We start from the raw sequence: 18,352 nt of genomic DNA, 5'->3' as shown, positions 1-18,352 counted from the left end.
CTGTTGAAAAGCAGAGCGTCTCTGGAAGTCCACGGGTCTGGTTATCCATCATGAACACTTCAAATAACTTCTTCACTTATATAATGACTCAGTGAACGAGGCTAGATCCTCTTATTTCACTAAAATCTTATAAACCGTCATAAAAATAACCCAAGAATTCTATCTGACACCATCAACAGTATTGTTTCTCCTCCAACCCAGCATGCCGTGTTACTGTAATACTTTCCTCAGTCACTTTGTAAATAAGGTGATGGACCTGAGATCCAAAATCTCCTCAAGTGCCTCCCCTTATGAAGATGCCCTGAGTTTCCTGGGTCATTTACTTCTTTTTCTCCAGTCACACTCAACGACTTAATTACAGTAATAGGTAAAATGAAATTCTCATCGTGCTCTTTAGATATATTGCCTCTCTCTGTCCTGTCTGGGACTCTCACCATCATTAGTCCCACATTGTTATCCATCATTAACAGTACACTGAGGCAAGGTTGTGCTCTATCCTTTAAACATGCTGAAGTAACTCCTCTTTTTAAAAAACAAAAAAAACAAAACAGAATCTAGATCCTAGCTCTACTAGTAATTATTGGCCTATTTCAAAATTGCCATTTATAAGTAAATTACTGGAAAAATCAGTTCAGGTCCTCACTATGCAGATTACAGATTTTTGTCCCTTTTCAGTCTGGCTTTCAAAAGCAGCACTCCACTTAGACGGCTCTCTCAATGGACCCCCTAATGATCCTCTACCTAATCCAAGGTGTGAAAATGGGTGTAGGTCACAAGGTTTCGGGTGAGCTCATTGTGAAACCTAGCCCCACCCTGTCATGTGATTTCCTGAGGTCAGATGGCCCAGGATGTGAGTGGGCGTTAAGACGTCTGGGAAGGGATCTCAAAACTGGATTATAGATGGCAGAGAGTTGGTGTCGTAAGCCAGCGCCTCTGTTCAAAGATGGTCGCTCACAGTGGACATAAATGGCATCTTTTACTCTTCTTTCAAACCATCTGTCCCAGGGGCGATTCTAGGATCAGAGCTTTAGGGGTGCTGAGCACCCAGAGAGCTGCTCAGCCAGTTAAGAAACTTTACTCGTCACGATGAGGCTTCTTCCCTGTCTCTGTCGGTCCCTGCATCCCTAAATGTCTCAGGTTGTCTCAAGTTCTCTCTGACTGTCTCCTTGGTTCTTTTAAACCCCTGTTCCTCCCTGTCCTCGTTGTCTGTTGTCTTCGTCTCCATTATCAGTCATCATAATTTTACCATCTCTGTGCAAGTCTGCAAATTTCTTTATTAAATCATAAGATTCTTAAATTCATCAAGTCTCTCTGTGCCTGGGTCACAGAAGAGTCCTTGAAATGTACAAATGTACAAAATATTAATTAAAAAAAATTATAAAAATGGAGGCAACTTTGCCTGTGGTCCAGTGTATACAATGTATGAAAAGATCTTTCCTGCAGATACTACTATGGCTCTGCAGATTTGTTTTCTTTTATTTTAACCTATGTGACTTTTCATTTTAGTAACAGATCGGACGTTTGTGTTGTAAGATTTATGAGTTTCATGCTTTCATAGTGGTACTTGGGAGAGCCTGACATTTTCTCAGGTGGTACAGACTGTAAAAAGTTTGAGAAACACTGATAAGGTAAGTGTATGTGTGCTTTTGGAAAACATTTAAAGCTGCTGTACAGAATCTTTGAAACAAGCTTAAAACATTTTTAGAATATAAACAGAGCACTCTGCTTCTCTTTACAGCTCTTCACTCCACCAGGGCTCTGTTTGGCACTTTCTGATGCATGTACTGCAGCAGACATACAGACAACTAGATGGTCCAAAAGTTGGCTTACCTATTATTGGATGAGGTTTTAGTAGAATTGTGGCTGAACCACATAAAAAATAATAATTAATTTTATTCTCCCCAATCAATGATAATGTTATGTTGGAATGTTGTTAAAGAGGGTCAAAAAAATGTTTCAACCCAGTGGAATCAGGGGGCGCAGAAACACATTCTTTTTTTAAAATGAGCTGACTTGGTAGCATGAACACAGGTCTTTTCATTAGCAACGCTGGAAGGAAACCCCTCAGAATGAACAGTTTATGTAACTACAAATCCAGGCTCGGAAGGAGCAGAAACCGTCTCTTTGGGTGAAAATTCACCAGAAATACTAGTCTTGGGCTGAGCATTCATGGAAATGTTAACAGTGCCCAGCTCAGGAGAAACAACTTTTAAAACCTCTGAGGAAACAGTTCTTTTATCTCCAGCCAAGGAAGAGACATAAGGAAAACAGTCCCTCTTTTCCACCAAATCAGAAGTATCGTGCACAGAGACGGCAAGAGATAAACTGTCCGTAGAATTCACAGTGCTAAAATTAATTTCCTTGGAAGACTGCCTTTTTATTTCTCAGAGTACAGAAGGAGCTGAATTAACACAGTGTTTTTGACCACAATCAGTCCCAGAAAAAACAGGTTGGGGTTGAACTTCCAGGATAATACGAACAGTTTCTGGCATACCCATTTTAAATTAGCCATTATTACTTATGTGAGGCAGTATCAGTTTATACTGTAAGTAACCATAAGAGGGTGAACATGCTATGCTTTAACACATCTGTGAATCATTCAGAAAAATGGAAGAAAAGGTTGATGAAAGACTGATATTTATTCTGGTTCTTTAAAAAAAAAAGTTGATTTCCATTAAAAGAGAAAAGAAAACAAACAAAAATAACAACAAAAAAACAATGCCCCTAAGAGTAAGAGTAATGGGGGTTACAGCCAATTCAGGGACTTATTTCAAAGACTAAGCATTGAAAATGTATTTATAGAATTAAAATAACATCTGGCTATAATATTATGAGTAAGGGTATACAATTGTTTTTAATTTTTATAGCTTATATTAAAAACTGAACTTGAACAAAAATGACTGGACATGGCATTTCAGGATATTTGTGCTTTAAAAAAACCCCCAAACAAAAGTATAATTGATTTCTAAGGTAAATTGGGGATTAACATTGTAAGACAAGCTTTTAGAAATAATGTGATAATATATTTTTATACAAAATACACTCAGTTCTTTTGTGGGGACTCAAATGGCAGAATACTTGGAAAGACCTGCAACAACAACAACGGCTGTTAGGTTTGACAGAGGTGCACCTTAGACAAACTCAAATTCTGTCAACAGCACACAGTGTTGTCAAAATATCACAACAGAGTCCACTGATACTACTGCCAAAACAATGTTCATATAAATAATATTTTTTGTGAAGAATAAACATAGATGACAGGTCAGAAAGATTGTAGGGAACAAGAAAGCAACAATTAAAAGCGCATGACAAGAAGTGTGAATGTGTCCTTGGAAAAAAAGACAAACTTTAACTTTTACAAATAAATCGATGACTAGTTGTGTTTTTCATACACAAATCCATCAAATCCTAATTCAGATATTGTTTTTAAGAGAAACACCCTCTGCTGTGGCTCTAATGTATGAAAACCTGTCAGAAACACATATTTGTGTGTGAAAGGTTGAGATGAAAAACTACTTTAAATCTCATAATCAGACAGTTAATTCCATAATGAAAAGAACTACTGAAATTAAACATTTATTGGAGGAAAAGATGGACACAATGTAGAGGGATAAAACTAGTCCTGTAGCTGCATGGAGATGGAGCTACTTACCCTAACTGACCAATCAACGTTTACAAGATCAATTGTAGGAGACATTAGATTATAATACTAAAAATCTTAAAACAATGGTCTGGATGACTTGTTACCTTTAAATATTTGTAGGTACATACAATTACAATTTTAATTGCAATTTTAGATGAAATACATTGATATTCCATTTATTTACAAGGAAATTACGCGTTAGTCATTGGCTGTATTATAAAGTGTTGCCATGTTTTTACTTTCTGTGTTAAGTAGACCGATTTTACATGTACTGAAATGTGCTATATAATTGTCATTGTCATTTGAATGAACCATAACTAAACTCATAAAATAAAAGCATTAAAGTAGATTGAAATATATGTAGAGTGATGTAATGTAAATCTCTTTCAGCTTTTCCTCAAACGTCTCTGCTAGCCTCAAGATTTAAAACATTTAAAGAGACAGATGTCTTACAGAAATAAAAATCCAGAATCACTTATAATAACATTCACAAAGTCAAATGTCACCAAAAAACTTTTAAAGAGGCCAAACAAAAACAACTGAAAAGGATTGAGACCAAATCAGATGGTTTTTTGTTTTAAACAATACTTCCTCTGGGAAGACCTGTTTGTGTCCAGGTTTCTGCAGTTTCTACCTGGTCAGCAAATCTGAAACATTAAAAAAAGAGCAAAGGTTTGATAATAAACAATAACCAATGGACGTAATATAATTTCTACATTTTAAAATCTTAATATTGCTTGTAAAACTCCTCACACTAAAGAATACTAATTGCTATAATTAGTTTAAATGTGTTGAATTGCAGATTCCCCTAAAATGGACTCATTGCAGCATCTGGGCTGATCAGCATATTTACTTAACATAAATGTTACATTGTTAAGAGCAAAAAATATTTATTTTTTGTAAAATTTTAAATATTTAATGTAATACCATTGATAACATATTAGGAGTTACCCAGTAAGGGACACTTCATCATCTGGAGTGGCTGCAAGTTCATCATAACATTTCTTCACCATACCAAGCTCTGTTGAAACATCTGAAAAACAAATTTGAATTTTTGTGAATCAGTAATTTATAAGTTAATTTAAAAAAATAGATTAATAGTTACATAGACTAAGTTATCAGATGCAAGATTGCAAAGATAAAGAGAAAAGGACGGAAGCAGTATCAGGCACTTGGAACCAGTGTAATTACAGCCAACTATCCTGTTTACCTGGGAGTGAGCTCCCATCAGTCTTGAATGAAAGTTCAAAGGCTTCCTTCATAGTTTCCTCCAGAGTCTCCAGGATGTCTCTCTAATTTGAAAAATTGCATTCACTTATCACAGATCAAAATATTGTGTTAAAGTCAAATACAATTACATTTAGAAGTTTCTCAGACTGGATTTAAAACATAAATGGAAACATACATTTTTGTATAACTCTATTCCAGTTAAACACAGAAAAAGGCTTCAGGTGAGCTATAACAAAATACGGTCATAATATTTCTTCATAAAACATGACAAACCATTAAACTGTGCAACTTCTCCAACATGGTATTTTTTGCCTGCTCAAACATGTCCTTCTTTGAGTGCACATGGTTCTTAATAGTCTCCCTCATGTTGTACAGCATGCCTGTTCCTCTAAATTCTGCAGCCTCTATAATAAGACAGAAAGCTCCAATCAGATTTCTCTTACTGAATAATGATAAATATAAATATGTGTTTTAGTGCCAAGTTGTGAATCTCTGATCTTATTTCTTACTCTTGTAGCCTTCTTCCATAATGTTCTCAATTGTCTCTGTCAGACTGCTGTAGACTCTTTTCTTCTGTTCCCGGATGATTCTGTTCAGTTTTGCCTTCATTTTTTTTTCCTTAGAGACAAAACATGAAATACGGATGAATATTGTTTTAAACTACTTCAAGCTATATAGCTAATGCTAATTTTTCATTTTTTCCTTTTACTGTACTTTACTGTTTGAATTGATGTATAGGAAAGTTTCATCTCTTACCTCTGTCTTGAGAAATCTGAGCTGCAGTTCAGCATTTTTGTACTTTTCAATCAGAGGATCAGTGTTAAGTGTAAAAGTCTTGATGACTCCGTTGAATGCTCCACATTCTGAGTCATTTCTAAAACATGTAAACATTGTGGTTATTAATGTCAGAGTTGGCAAGTTTATATTTTAAAAATGTGATATGTTATAAATTACATATCGTGGATAATATTATGTGACTGTTTAGAACTTGTCTTTTCTTACGGGAAGGTCTTTCTGAATTCTTCATCAATGCTGTCAGTCAGACATGAAGCCAACTTCATGTTAAGGTTTATTAGGGTCCCGTTCTTTGGTTTGTGGATGCCACCATTCTCAACGACACACTTCAGTACCCCGTGAAAAGCACCACCCTTCTTTCCCTAAAATAAAAAAGAAAACAGAATTATTTAAATACATCCTCCTGTAAAACCTGTTGTTTTGTTACAACTAGATTTAAAATACATACATGATACAAGAAGCTCTTGAGTTTTTCTCCGTATGAACCTTTGGATTTCTCAACACCATCATCAAGACATTTTTCAAAGGCCGTATAGGTCTCTTCCGTTTTTTTGTTGATATTTGCAAGTTGAAGGATCATGTTTCTCTCAAGTTCTTCACACACCTCACCTTTTTTATCATCCTGAAAAATATTTGAAGGAATAAAACCATAAAAAAAATACTTCACTTGGCTTTAAGTCACTCTACTGTAAGTAAAACAGAACGGCAAAAATACATGAATCAATTGATCACTTAATAACCTATAAATTAATACATTAAAAAAAACATAATAAGAAACACAAAGACATTTGAGAAATCCCAACATGTAAGAATATCTTTTACTTGACCTTACCACTCCTCCAGAGTTGGCTCCTTGAATCAAAGACAGAATCCCATAAGCTCCACTCACATAGTTTACTGTCTCTGAGTGACAGTCATTGAGCTCTTGCAAAAATCCCTGAAGTTTGGTTATTTCTGTTAAGAAGAAATTTCAGTGCCACAGTTTGACATTACATACTTTGATTCAAATTAAATGATTCTTCTTTCAGTCAGAGCAAACTAAAACAACATGTGCATCAAGACTTCACCTACCAGTTTCTTCTGGACTTAGATGCTTCCCTTTTAGGAACTCTTTGGAGCTCACTGTGAACACTTTGAAACTGTCATCAGTGAAGTGTTTCTGTGGAAAAATGATTTTATTTTAAAGCATCCTTGCAACTGTGGAGAGTCTGTATTATTTTCTGTCAGTCTATAAAACTCACCTTAATCTTGCTTCGCTTGTTGAATTCTTTCCTTACTCCATCCTTGGCTTGCAGGTTTCTTATTACTATTCGATCATGGATATCAGCTCGTGAACTACAAGAAATGTGCAAATATGTACTGTTACCATCATCACCATCACCATCATTAATCTGGGGCAGGCTGGGTGGTTTTGTTTTATTCTTGGCCTTTAGGTGAAAATGTGGGAATCTCTCTTCTGACCAAGCAGAGCTTTCCCTGACTGTTGCACACCTGCAACTCATTGTTAACACATAGATTGTATTTAAAGACTGGCTGTGGCAATGTTTCTCTGCCTGATGGTGCTGGTATTCCAATTTGTTGCTTTCTATTTTTAAATGTCTGGTCTTGTTAATATCCTCTCATTCTCCTACTTGCTAACCTCGATTTTCAGAGCCTCACACCAAAATACTTACCTGTTCACTACAGACTCCCTCTCAGCCGTGTTTCTAAACCGAGTAAGAACAACTCCCAATTTCTCAAAACATTTGATTTTGTTTCCTTCCAGCCAGTCATTGAGTACTCTCTCCCAGACCATCACCTTAGGGTGGTGCTCTCCACTAATTCACCAGTTCATTGTATATATTTGTTTCATTATGAATAAACCTATTGAGCTTCAGTTGTGCGAGTCTGCCTTGCAGGTCCAGTCATTTATAATCATAATATAATCTTATTTGTTTAATGTATTTATTTTGACTGTTTAAAAAACAAACTCGCAAATATGGGAGACTGGTACCATTTATTCTTAAAGCACTCTGAGAAAGGCCAGCATGTTTTATTTGGATCGTGACATCAACACACACTGCCATGCTTACATACAAGTGTTTCTTTTTGTCACAGCAACTACTTTAACTTTGTTGCTGAAGGACAGTGTAATGGTATTTTTGCTTTATGCAATTTTACATAAAATTGTTGAATTACTTGACTGTAAGGATCAGGATATGCATGATTTCCAATAATCTCATAGATTATGAGCGCATACATTTATGAAAAAGAATAAATATATAAAAGCTGCCATGATGCCAGTTACATCTCTTCCTCCTCCTCCTCTCCTGTTATTGCTCACCCTCTTCTCTCTTGCTGTTCCTCTAGAACTTAAAAATTCTACTGCCTGTCCCACTCTCCCCCACCAGCCAGGGAATTCTCTGTTTATTACTCAGTCCACTATTTTCAGTACACTTTATAAAACTAGATCTGCCTCTGAGACTCTTTTTGACCCAAATGTTCTGTATTAATTAGAAAAAAGGCTCAACTCTGTGTTTTGATCTTAAATGGAAACACCCTGTAGTTGATCAGCATTCAAAATGTACTTACAGATCATCTGAATCATCAAGAAGATCAGACTTGGTGCAGATAAAGTGAATTTGCCTACATTCGCCACCATTTCCAATCAGACTGCTGACACTTTCCAGGATCTCCCAGGCCTCTTTCTCTGCTGCTGCTCGATTAATGTCAGTCACAATCCACACAGTAGAACAATCTCCAACTATCTGAAAGGAGAATAACATGTCTCAGTGCTTAATAGAAAGATGACTGTTTACAGACAACACAGTATAAGCAAAGAACAGTAAATGTGAATTACCCCTTTCCACATCTGATCTCTGCTCTTGTTACAGTCTCCATTTCCAGGAAGGTCCACAAGTGTGACATGCTGGAGAAGAGGCTTGTTTGGCACCCTGACAGTCACACACTTCACTAGTGGCCAAAACCACTTTTTTCCTTCATTACCTTCTTCTTGTTTTGAATCACTTCTTGTGTACTTGACAAATTTTGCAGAAAGTTCATTAGCCTGCAATAAATAATAAAAGCAGTGCAGTTTAATTTTAATCCTACAGTGCAAGTGCTTTAGAAAGACCATTAAAAACTCGGTGACATAAAAAAAAACTACTTAAAGAAATTGGATCACTAAAAGTTTAGTAATTAGTTTTCAATTTTAGATTTAAATGATCAGATTCTGTCATGTATAAGCTTCCCCTTGTGTTATACTGGATAAAGACTGAGGGGAGATTCAGGTCATGTGAAACCCTTTTTAGAACAATCAACCATTTGATAGTTTTGAGAAAGTCTCTAATTATCATTCAAAACCAAAATGAAAATCGATTTTTAAGAATTATTTAAAAGTTTTTATTCTTTATTTAAATAACACGAAGTACACTCTTGGTCTCAACAGTTAGTATTACTATTAGCAGAAACTATTTCATGTGGGCATTATGCACAGTTTTCAACCACTTTGAGATATTAATAAACCACTGCTCCTTTATTTGCAAGGGGTCCCTACAGCGGATAACTTGGCATGTTTTGACTGTCAGGGTTTTACACCACTTTATGCCATTCCTGATGCAACCGACTGTCAGACACTGATTTACTAAAGTTTGTGGCCACTTTGATTTAATCTTTGTTGACTTTGCTCAGCAGTGAATTTCTACAGAGCGATCTAAAAGGCGTAAGAGTAGGTTAGAACAGGGAACTGATCACTGTTGTGTGAAGAGGTAAAGGTTCTTACAGACAGACAGACAGACAATCATTCTCTACATAACGGACCTGGACCAGTCTTGGGTCTTTTTAACCACAGTTATTACAAGAACAGATTTTTTTTTTCTGGATATGTGATCGTCTACATGTCATTGTGGGATCTCAGTAAGATCTGTTTTGTTTCGATCACTGGATCAGTTTTCAGTGTTTTTTGGACTTTTGAATCTATGCTGCATTCTGTTTTCAGAAGTGAGTTATGTTTCCAATTCGTAGTCTTTTGTTTATTTGGTCAGTTCCCTTTTTGTGTCCAGGTTGTCCTAGTTTCAGCTGTGTGCCCTTCCCAGCATCCCCTGTGTCCCCCTGTCTCTTATAGTAGTAATATGAGAGTTTGTCTTACTGATTCACATCTCAATATCTTTCGCCTGGATTGGAGAAATTCTGGAATTTCTTTAAAATATTTGTTCTCCATGAGGTTTTCAGAGGACTTCTCTTTCCATTCTTCTCTGTACAGCGCTGACAGCTTTTCGACAGCATCACGATAATCATCATCGCCTTCCTTTTCCTGATTTTCATTATTGTCAAGAAACTGACGAAATGACCACAACTCATCTTTCCACTCCTACAAAAATAGATGACAAGCCATTTATTGGAGGCATGTACCCAGCTTTAAGCTCCAAGAACTGCAGTGTAACACATGATTTTGCTTCAAGAACAAATCAAACTTTGGGAATTCATTTTACCTCCTTTGTGATGAACTCAATTTCTGCCTCATACTTTGAGCTACGTGTGTTAGCTTCCACTTTGGTCATGACTGAGGTGCAGGCATTGACACTTCCTGAGGGTAAAAGATTCTTCTCTTTGATGATGGCATTTATCAAAGAGCTCTTTCCAGCCCCGGTTTTACCAAAGACACCAACCAGCTCCCTCTTGTCTGTCTCCAAATCACTGATCTTTTTCCTGTTGAACAAGATTTTAAATATGCGTTAAATGATTCAGTCATGAAAACATTTTTAAGTATGCTTCAAAAGGTTTAAAAGAGAGTTATATTATTTTTAATAGTAATTACTACTAGTTATTTCAGTTTTATACACTTGCTCCACTAATTGTTTACTGTATGTTGTTTTGATCCACACCTTCCTTTTTGTGTCAGCTAAAGTGAAAATGTTTCCCTCAAGAGTTGGTAGATACGGGGAACAGGAAAAAAATGTAGCTAAGTCACCAAAACTTCCTAAAAATATCAGTCTTTGTTGGTCTTAACTTGGAAAGTTTTAGTTTACTACTGAATCATTCCATCATCTATAATTGTGCGGCTATAAGTCAAAAGTATCATGTAAAACTAACTAAACAAAGAACCAACACGTCAAACAGACTGACACAAGAAACAAATTGGTGACTATTGAACCAAAAGGGTTCATGTACAGACAGCACGATGGCATGATGTGTGGCACTGGTGTCTCACACCACCATCTGGTAATTACACATAACTAGCAGCTTCTGAGGATGTTTTACAGACATTTTCTGCATTTTTGCTTTCTTTAAAAACAAACTCTCTGTGATCTGTTTGTGAAACTGTCACGCGATCAGGAGTGGAACCAGGCCCATACATTATAAAAAAAATTTTAAAAAAGAAAATTAATACTCACTTCAAGAAAGCACTGAGTTTGTCTTGGTCATTTAGTCTGGCATGTACAAATGTCATGGTGTTTTTCACATCAGACAGTATGATTGATTCTGTGGAGAAAAAAGTAAAGAACTATTTAGAAGGAATTATAGACTAGAATAACCAGAAAATGTAAAATCTCATGTTTAAAAAAAAAAAAAACAAACCTGTGTGAATTAGAGTATATGAGGAGCATAATGTGACCACTTACCAATCAACCCTAATATACCATGCATCATGCTGACTGTTAAATTTTGACAACAGCCCAAAGAAAAAGTAATTTCTAGCATCAAAGATGAAACTGGCATGTTGGACAAATTGTGCTGCACAAAAATTTAACCCTATAGTGGCTTAAACTGTGACACTGTTTAGAAAGAAACATAAATACCTTCAAATCCTGGCATTGACAGACGCTGTTGCTTAGCTGGTGACTGCAACCTGCTGGGGTTACTTTGAACGTCTGATTTTCTCTTTCCTGATTGGATAAAAACAACAAAAAATAAGAACAAAAAAAAAAAAAAAAAAAACGGGTTTCTCTCAGGTTTGTAATTTATTCTTAGTAAAGTTATGCAAATTGCAAAAACTATTGGTGCCTTTAAAACACAGACTAATATGAGATGCAATAAATACGATGCATGTGTCTCACCTGTATCACTTGTGGATGGCAAGACCTGAGGATGAATATGAGTTAAACAGGAAATTATCACTATTTGCATTGGCATTGCTCTTTAACAACATTTTACGGACATTAACACAGTTCTCCATGTTTTCAACGAGCAGACTGATGAAGAATATATTATAAATTACCTTCTTCTTAGTAAACATCTGTGAGACAATTCTATTAAGTCCCAGTCACGAAGACCTACAGAGACGGTTGGCGAACCCCCTAGCTAGGGCAAAATGTATATTCTCCAACCCCCTATGAATTAAGTTTTTAGATTCAGTCATTTACTGGTTTCTGTAGCGAGTTGTCAGTCTCTGTAGACCAGAGAATGGAGCTTTACTTTGTCTCAGGCAGTTGCCCCAAATGTCTGAAATTCAGTATAACCCTTACCTGAACCACATCAGCTGCTTCTTCATGCTCCTGTTCACACTGCTGATAAAAGTGCAAAGCAGTGTTTTATATTACGCTCTTAAACATGTATTAAAATTGTATTTGTCATATGGACATTTAAAACCTTTTCCCTTCACATTTACTTACTTGAACAGAATTGACTGTTTCCTGATTTGAGTTTTGTTCTTCCTACAACAGTAAAAACAGTTCAAATTAGGTATAAGTTAAGAATTAATAAAAATACTCTACAAATAATTACTGCCAGTGAGACACTGTCGAACACCAGTGGGTCACTTGGTGTTCACTCTCTGCTGTAGACTATCACTTCTTGTTCCAACACACAGTGGTATTTTTGTGTAGCTTATCTGCGTAGCCAATTTAATTAAAAACGTATAGATTACACTTATTTCATAGTGTAATCTTCATGCACTCTGTGTATTCACTCACTAATTATAGTCACAGTATTCACTCACTGTGCCATCAGGGATTCGCTAGCTTAGCTTGGCCTGTAGCCAACTCACTAGCAGCATGGCCCCTTCACCTGTACCTCCTGCACTTTCTTGCTCATTGTGTCAGATTAGTTTTGTTACTTTTGTGTTTAGTTACTCCTCGGCCTCCTTTAGCAATAATGATACTTGCAATAAATGTACCCTATTTGCAGCTCTGGAGGCCAGGATCACAGAATTGGAGACTCTACTTTGCACCCTTAAAAATCCCATAGCTAGCCAGGCCCCTTTAGCCTGTGCAGCCAAAGGTAGCGTAGGCCCCGTTAGCTCCCTCTGGCAGATTGCCCCGAGCAGTTGGGGAAACAAGATGACTGGGTGATGATGAGCAAGCATAGTATTAAACAGAAGCCCCTGGCACACCACCAACCCGTTCATGTGTCTAACTGTTTTACCCCACTTTTCGAAACACCTGCCAGGCATCAAACTCTGGTAATTGGTGATTCTCTTCTGAGACATGTGAACCTAGAGACACCAGGAAAGACGACCAGAACAGGCAACACTGAGGGAAATTTAAAACTGCTGGCTAAGTAAAACTGTAATTTACGTCGGCAGTAATGACACCTGGTTACCTTAATGGGAGGTCACTAAAATTAATTTTGAATCCGTATGTAACCCTACAGCAGGCGTGGGGAACTCCAGGCCTCGAGGGCCAGTGTCCTTCAGGTTTTAGTTGTGTCCTTCAGGTTTTAGTTGTGTCCTTGATCCAACACAGCTGATTCAAACGGCTAAATTACCTCTTCAACATGTCTTGTAGTTCTCCAGAGGCCTGGTAATGAACTAATCATTTGAATCAGGTGTGTTGACCCAGGGTGATATCTAAAACCTGCAGGACACTGGTCCTTGAGGTCTGGAGTTGCCCACCCCTGCCCTATAGGCAACAGAATGGAGTTTTACTTCGGCTACGTTCACACTGCAGGTCTTAATGCTCAATTCCAATTTTTTGATCAAATCCGATTTTTTTTTTGTCTGGTTGTTCACGTTACAAATAAAATGTGACAGCTAACGCGCTCTAGCATGAACGGTTCATGGCCCTCAAAGCGGCCCGCATACGCAAAAGAAGACGTCACACACAACGCGCTCTGTTTACGGAAGTAAAAATGGCGGCAACAGAGCTAGTAGGTGTTGCTGCAGCAGTCTATCAATTTCTGCACAGTCGTAACCGACAGAATTTTGACAGATTAATTAGAGAAAGAAGGACACTGAGGAAAAAAGAGAGCCCGTGCTTTAACAATGGCCTTGTTTGGAGCAGTGGCTGCTACCTCCGTGCAGAGGTATATATGGACACAGAGTCGGAACCAGGAGTGGTGGGATTGGGATTGTTGTCTCCCCATATGCTAATCAAGTCCAAAACCTCCATTTCTGTCCATTGACTCGCTCCGTCTCCATTTTCCGCCGCCATGCTTTCTCGTCTGTCTTCTCCGGCGCTGATAGTTGGCGTCTGTCTTGTGTCAGTGACGTAAAAGACGGATTTAATGCAACATGACCATTCAAACAGCAGTTGCTTTCTAAAACATCAGATATGTATGAGATTCAGTACCACATACGAAAGTGACCTGGGTCGGATTTGAAAATATCGGATTTGTGCTGTTCAAACCGTCATACCACGATCGGATATGGGTCGCATAGGGTCAAAAAAGACGGATTTGATGCGCTTTCGCCTGCAGTGTGAACCTAGCTTTTGTCTCAGGCAGTTGGCTCATTAGTCTGAGATTCAGTATAATCCTGACCTGAACCAAACCAGCTGCTTCTTCATGCTCCTGTTTACAATGCAGATAAAAAGTATTAAGCCGAATACAATACTGAGCACTTAAACATGTATTAAAAATTGTATTAGTTCTGTAGATACTAAATCTCAAGGAAACATAACAGTTTGTAACTTAGCTGAAAAGAAATGACTGTTTCTTGATTTGTGTTTATTTCTTCCTAGCACAACAAAAACATTTCCGTTTTAGTAAAGAATTAACAAAAATTACACTACATATTATTACTGCCAGTACATTTTTAATATTCTGATAATTCTAACAAAAATTCACCTCTGTACACTCAAATAAAAATGTTGTTGAAAAACTTAATTACCTTTAACAGCTTGAGGTTGTTCTTGAATTTCACTCTTGGTCCAGCTTTTGGGATCAAATTATCAATTTCTCGATCATCAAGGACACGCAGACTTTCTGCATCGATTTGTTCATCTGTAATTAAAAATAAAGTTGCAGAGATGAAGTTTATTCTCAGTTTGCTTCAGAAATTCTTGTTGAATGAGTGAAAAAGCAATCGGCACAGATCTATGAGCTGTTTTACAGTTAACAGATCACATCAGGATCAATATCTGGACCCGTCACGGATTCACGTTAATACTTTACCTTTAAATTTCTCCACCAACTCACTTAGCCCCCATTCAACCAGTTTGTTTCTTACGAAATCATCCATGACCAAGAAGTGAAACTGTAAGATAAAATGTAATATTTAACCAGACAGTACTGCTTACAGATTAGACATTTGTGATCAACCTCTCCTTTAATGGATATACAGGGAGTGCAGAATTATTAGGCAAATGAGTATTTTGTCCACATCATCCTCTTCATGCATGTTGTCTTACTCCAAGCTGTATAGGCTGGAAAGCCTACTACCAATTAAGCATATTAGGTGATGTGCATCTCTGTAATGAGAAGGGGTGTGGTCTAATGACATCAACACCCTATATCAGGTGTGCATAATTATTAGGCAACTTCCTTTCCTTTGGCAAAATGGGTCAAAAGAAGGACTTGACAGGCTCAGAAAAGTCAAAAATAGTGAGATATCTTGCAGAGGGATGCAGCAGTCTTAAAATTGCAAAGCTTCTGAAGCGTGATCATCGAACAATCAAGCGTTTCATTCAAAATAGTCAACAGGGTCGCAAGAAGCGTGTGGAAAAACCAAGGCGCAAAATAACTGCCCATGAACTGAGAAAAGTCAAGCGTGCAGCTGCCAACATGCCACTTGCCACCAGTTTGGCCATATTTCAGAGCTGCAACATCACCGGAGTGCCCAAAAGCACAAGGTGTGCAATACTCAGAGACATGGCCAAGGTAAGAAAGGTCCTACTGCCAGTTTCTGGAAGACACCTTCTTCAAGCAGTGGTACAGGAAGAAGTCTGCATCCTTCAAGAAAAACATGATTTTCATGCAGGACAATGCTCCATCACACGCGTCCAAGTACTCCACAGCGTGGCTGGCAAGAAAGGGTACAAAAGAAGAAAAACTAATGACATGGCCTCCTTGTTCACCTGATCTGAACCCCATTGAGAACCTGTGGTCCATCATCAAATGTGAGATTTACAAGGAGGGAAAACAGTACACCTCTCTGAACAGTGTCTGGGAGGCTGTGGTTGCTGCTGCACGCAATGTTGATGGTGAACAGATCAAAACACTGACAGAATCCATGGATGGCAGGCTTTTGAGTGTCCTTGCAAAGAAAGGTGGCTATATTGGTCGCTGATTTGTTTTTGTTTTGTTTTTGAATGTCAGAAATGTATATTTGTGAATGTGGAGATGTTATATTGGTTTCACTGGTAAAAATAAATAATTGAAATGGGTATATATTTGTTTTTGTTATGTTGCCTAATAATTATGCACAGTAATAGTCACCTGCACACACAGATATCCCCTAAAATAGCTAAAACTAAAACAAACTAAAACTACTTCCAAAAACATTCAGCTTTGATATTAATGAGTTTTTTGGGTTCATTGAGAACATGGTTGTTGTTCAATAATAAAATTATTCCTCAAAAATACAACTTGCCTAATAATTCTGCACTCCCTGTATAATCAGAGACACTGATATTAAATTCAGATTAAAAGTTCAAACTGCTCACCTTTTGTTGAAAGTATTGAGGGAAATGGGCTTCTGAGGGAGATGTGAAGTAAGCAGTGAGACACAAACAAGAAACAGGCGGGAAGAAAGCAAAAAGTCTGAAAACAGATTAAAAACAGGTTAAGAATAAACTGGAACTGTGTGGCTCAGACTGCACAATTGCAACTGCATCTATACATATGATAGAAAGTTCAATCCAACATGAATAAAGTGGATGCAGGGTAAAGCAGAACTGAGAACAGAGAAGAGCAGGAAGAGGTGGTGTTTGTGCAGGGCAGATGGAAGTGGCTGAGAGAGGGGGGTAACAACCTCCCCAGCCCAATATAATCCAATAGTAAGGTAGTAACTCTATACAGAATCCTTCAATTACTTTTTGATTCAGGTGTGATTATGTGATTCTCTCATTCCTCTCAAGATCAGTACTAGAAATTTGCATTATCTCAGAGTAGATTAATTAGTTAAGTATATTAAGTGATTATTATTATTTAATTCATCCTTTGCTTTGCTCCTGCTAAATAGCTTTAATAAAGTATCCTGCATTCAAAAAGTCTAAAGTAAAGAGCACAGAAAAAGTGGTTGTATGAAAGGGCGTGAATGGGTGAATGAGGCAAGTTGTCTCAAGCCCAACTTAAGATGGGCAGCAACAGTACCTCAACTGAACATAATGTCACTGGAAACAGAATAAAAAATATTTCTGACAAAATACTTACAGACTGAGTCTGAATTTGATAGAGAAAAATATACACAGTTTAAAAACCAAATATAAACAGTTCGGCTAATATGACACTTTTGGTTCAATCCTTTTTTTTTTCTTCAGTTCTAAGACCTCCATCCATTTTGTGGATGAAAAAGTTATTTTGGCCACAGAACATCTGATGTGTTTTTCTTGGCTGTGCGGACCAATCAGTTTAAGTTTATACTGTTTATTCTTGTGTGCTGTGTGCAGCTGGGTTTGCTAGTTCAGAGACTTTATAGAGCGTATTAGAACGTGACAAGAGGAATGCAATGTACACTTTATCTCTTACACCCTAAACCTCCCCACCCCCAACTTCCTGGCGCATCCCACGGCTCTGGAGAATGTACAAAATGATTAAAAGTTTAAACTACTTACCTTTGGTTGAAAGTAATGCAGAAAAAGACTGTTGACAATAAAAGAACTAAATAAATAAACAAAGTTGGTTTTTTTTAAAAAAGGAGCAGGGAGGCACACACTGGAACAGGGTGAAAAAAAAATCTAGCAAAAAGCAAAAGTCTAAAAACAAACTGGGACTCGGTTTTGGAAAAGGTGTAGTTGACTGTTTGGAAAAAGGAAAGTGAAAGTGGATTTCTACATATAATACAACGCTAAACCTAGACAGAATAAAGTGGGTGTGCAGGGAAAAGCAGAACTGAGAAAACAAAAAAGGGGTGGGGGAGACGAAGAAGTGGTGTTGATGCATCTGGAAAGCGGTTTTGTTTGGTGTCAAATAAATCGAATGGATTAAAGTTTACAGAGTATTACAGATTTAAAACAAAATACAAGAAATAAAGTACACTGTCTTGTATATGTATATAACACAAAATAGTGATAAAATCGCACAATTATGACCCCTTTTCTAAGCTTCTTTCCGTACTAACAAACAGAGGCGTCATAAGGATGAGAAAAGTGATGACATGAGCGCTAGAAAACAGTAAACCGTCAATTACTTTTAGTTTTAAAAAATATTAACATATTACAAGAAAGGGATGTTTGTTTCATAAGGTACGTGTTGGGGGGCGTTTCTAGAATTAATGTCGTTTTGTCATTGCCAACAAATAATGAAATCTAGTCAGCGTCTGACATCGCCTCCCCCCTCCTTATTTCATGATTTGGTTCGGTCCAGTGCTCCAGGCTGAGCGCTAGAGCA

General features: G+C 37.3%; 1 protein-coding gene across 1 annotated transcript; it reads right to left on the bottom strand.

Moving 5' to 3' along the window:
• Window positions 1-2,620: 2,620 nt before the first annotated feature.
• LOC116321422 (nuclear GTPase SLIP-GC-like) lies at window positions 2,621-18,352 on the bottom strand. The gene is made up of 24 exons (XM_039611675.1): window positions 17,578-18,352; window positions 16,468-16,564; window positions 14,978-15,059; window positions 14,694-14,806; window positions 12,259-12,300; window positions 12,112-12,153; window positions 11,704-11,728; window positions 11,446-11,532; window positions 11,041-11,128; window positions 10,138-10,354; window positions 9,795-10,016; window positions 8,508-8,714; window positions 8,240-8,415; window positions 6,910-7,003; window positions 6,740-6,827; window positions 6,501-6,622; window positions 6,117-6,290; window positions 5,876-6,030; window positions 5,630-5,747; window positions 5,383-5,491; window positions 5,147-5,277; window positions 4,854-4,935; window positions 4,595-4,676; window positions 2,621-4,290 (listed from the first exon to the last, which is right to left on the bottom strand). Exons 3-24 carry the CDS (start codon window positions 15,042-15,044, stop codon window positions 4,221-4,223), a joined length of 2,511 nt encoding a protein of 836 aa, XP_039467609.1. The 5' UTR covers window positions 15,045-15,059; window positions 16,468-16,564; window positions 17,578-18,352; the 3' UTR covers window positions 2,621-4,220.

Source organism: Oreochromis aureus, linkage group 4 (genome assembly GCF_013358895.1).
Source record: "Oreochromis aureus strain Israel breed Guangdong linkage group 4, ZZ_aureus, whole genome shotgun sequence".
In the NCBI taxonomy this organism is placed as follows: domain Eukaryota; kingdom Metazoa; phylum Chordata; class Actinopteri; order Cichliformes; family Cichlidae; genus Oreochromis; species Oreochromis aureus.
Note: the sequence above shows the minus strand (reverse complement) of the source record. Positions and strands in the feature narration are given on the sequence as shown.

Excerpts from the sequence above, each read along its gene's own strand:
- LOC116321422 (XM_039611675.1), bottom strand. The coding sequence starts at position 15,044 with ATGGATGATTTCGTAAGAAACAAACTGGTTGAATGGGGGCTAAGTGAG. Across the intron at positions 10,355-11,040 it reads AAACTCAGTGCTTTCTTGAA|GAAAAAGATCAGTGATTTGG; the intron begins GTGAGTATTAAT and ends CTTGTTCAACAG. Across the intron at positions 5,748-5,875 it reads GAATTCAGAAAGACCTTCCC|AAATGACTCAGAATGTGGAG; the intron begins GTAAGAAAAGAC and ends TACATGTTTTAG.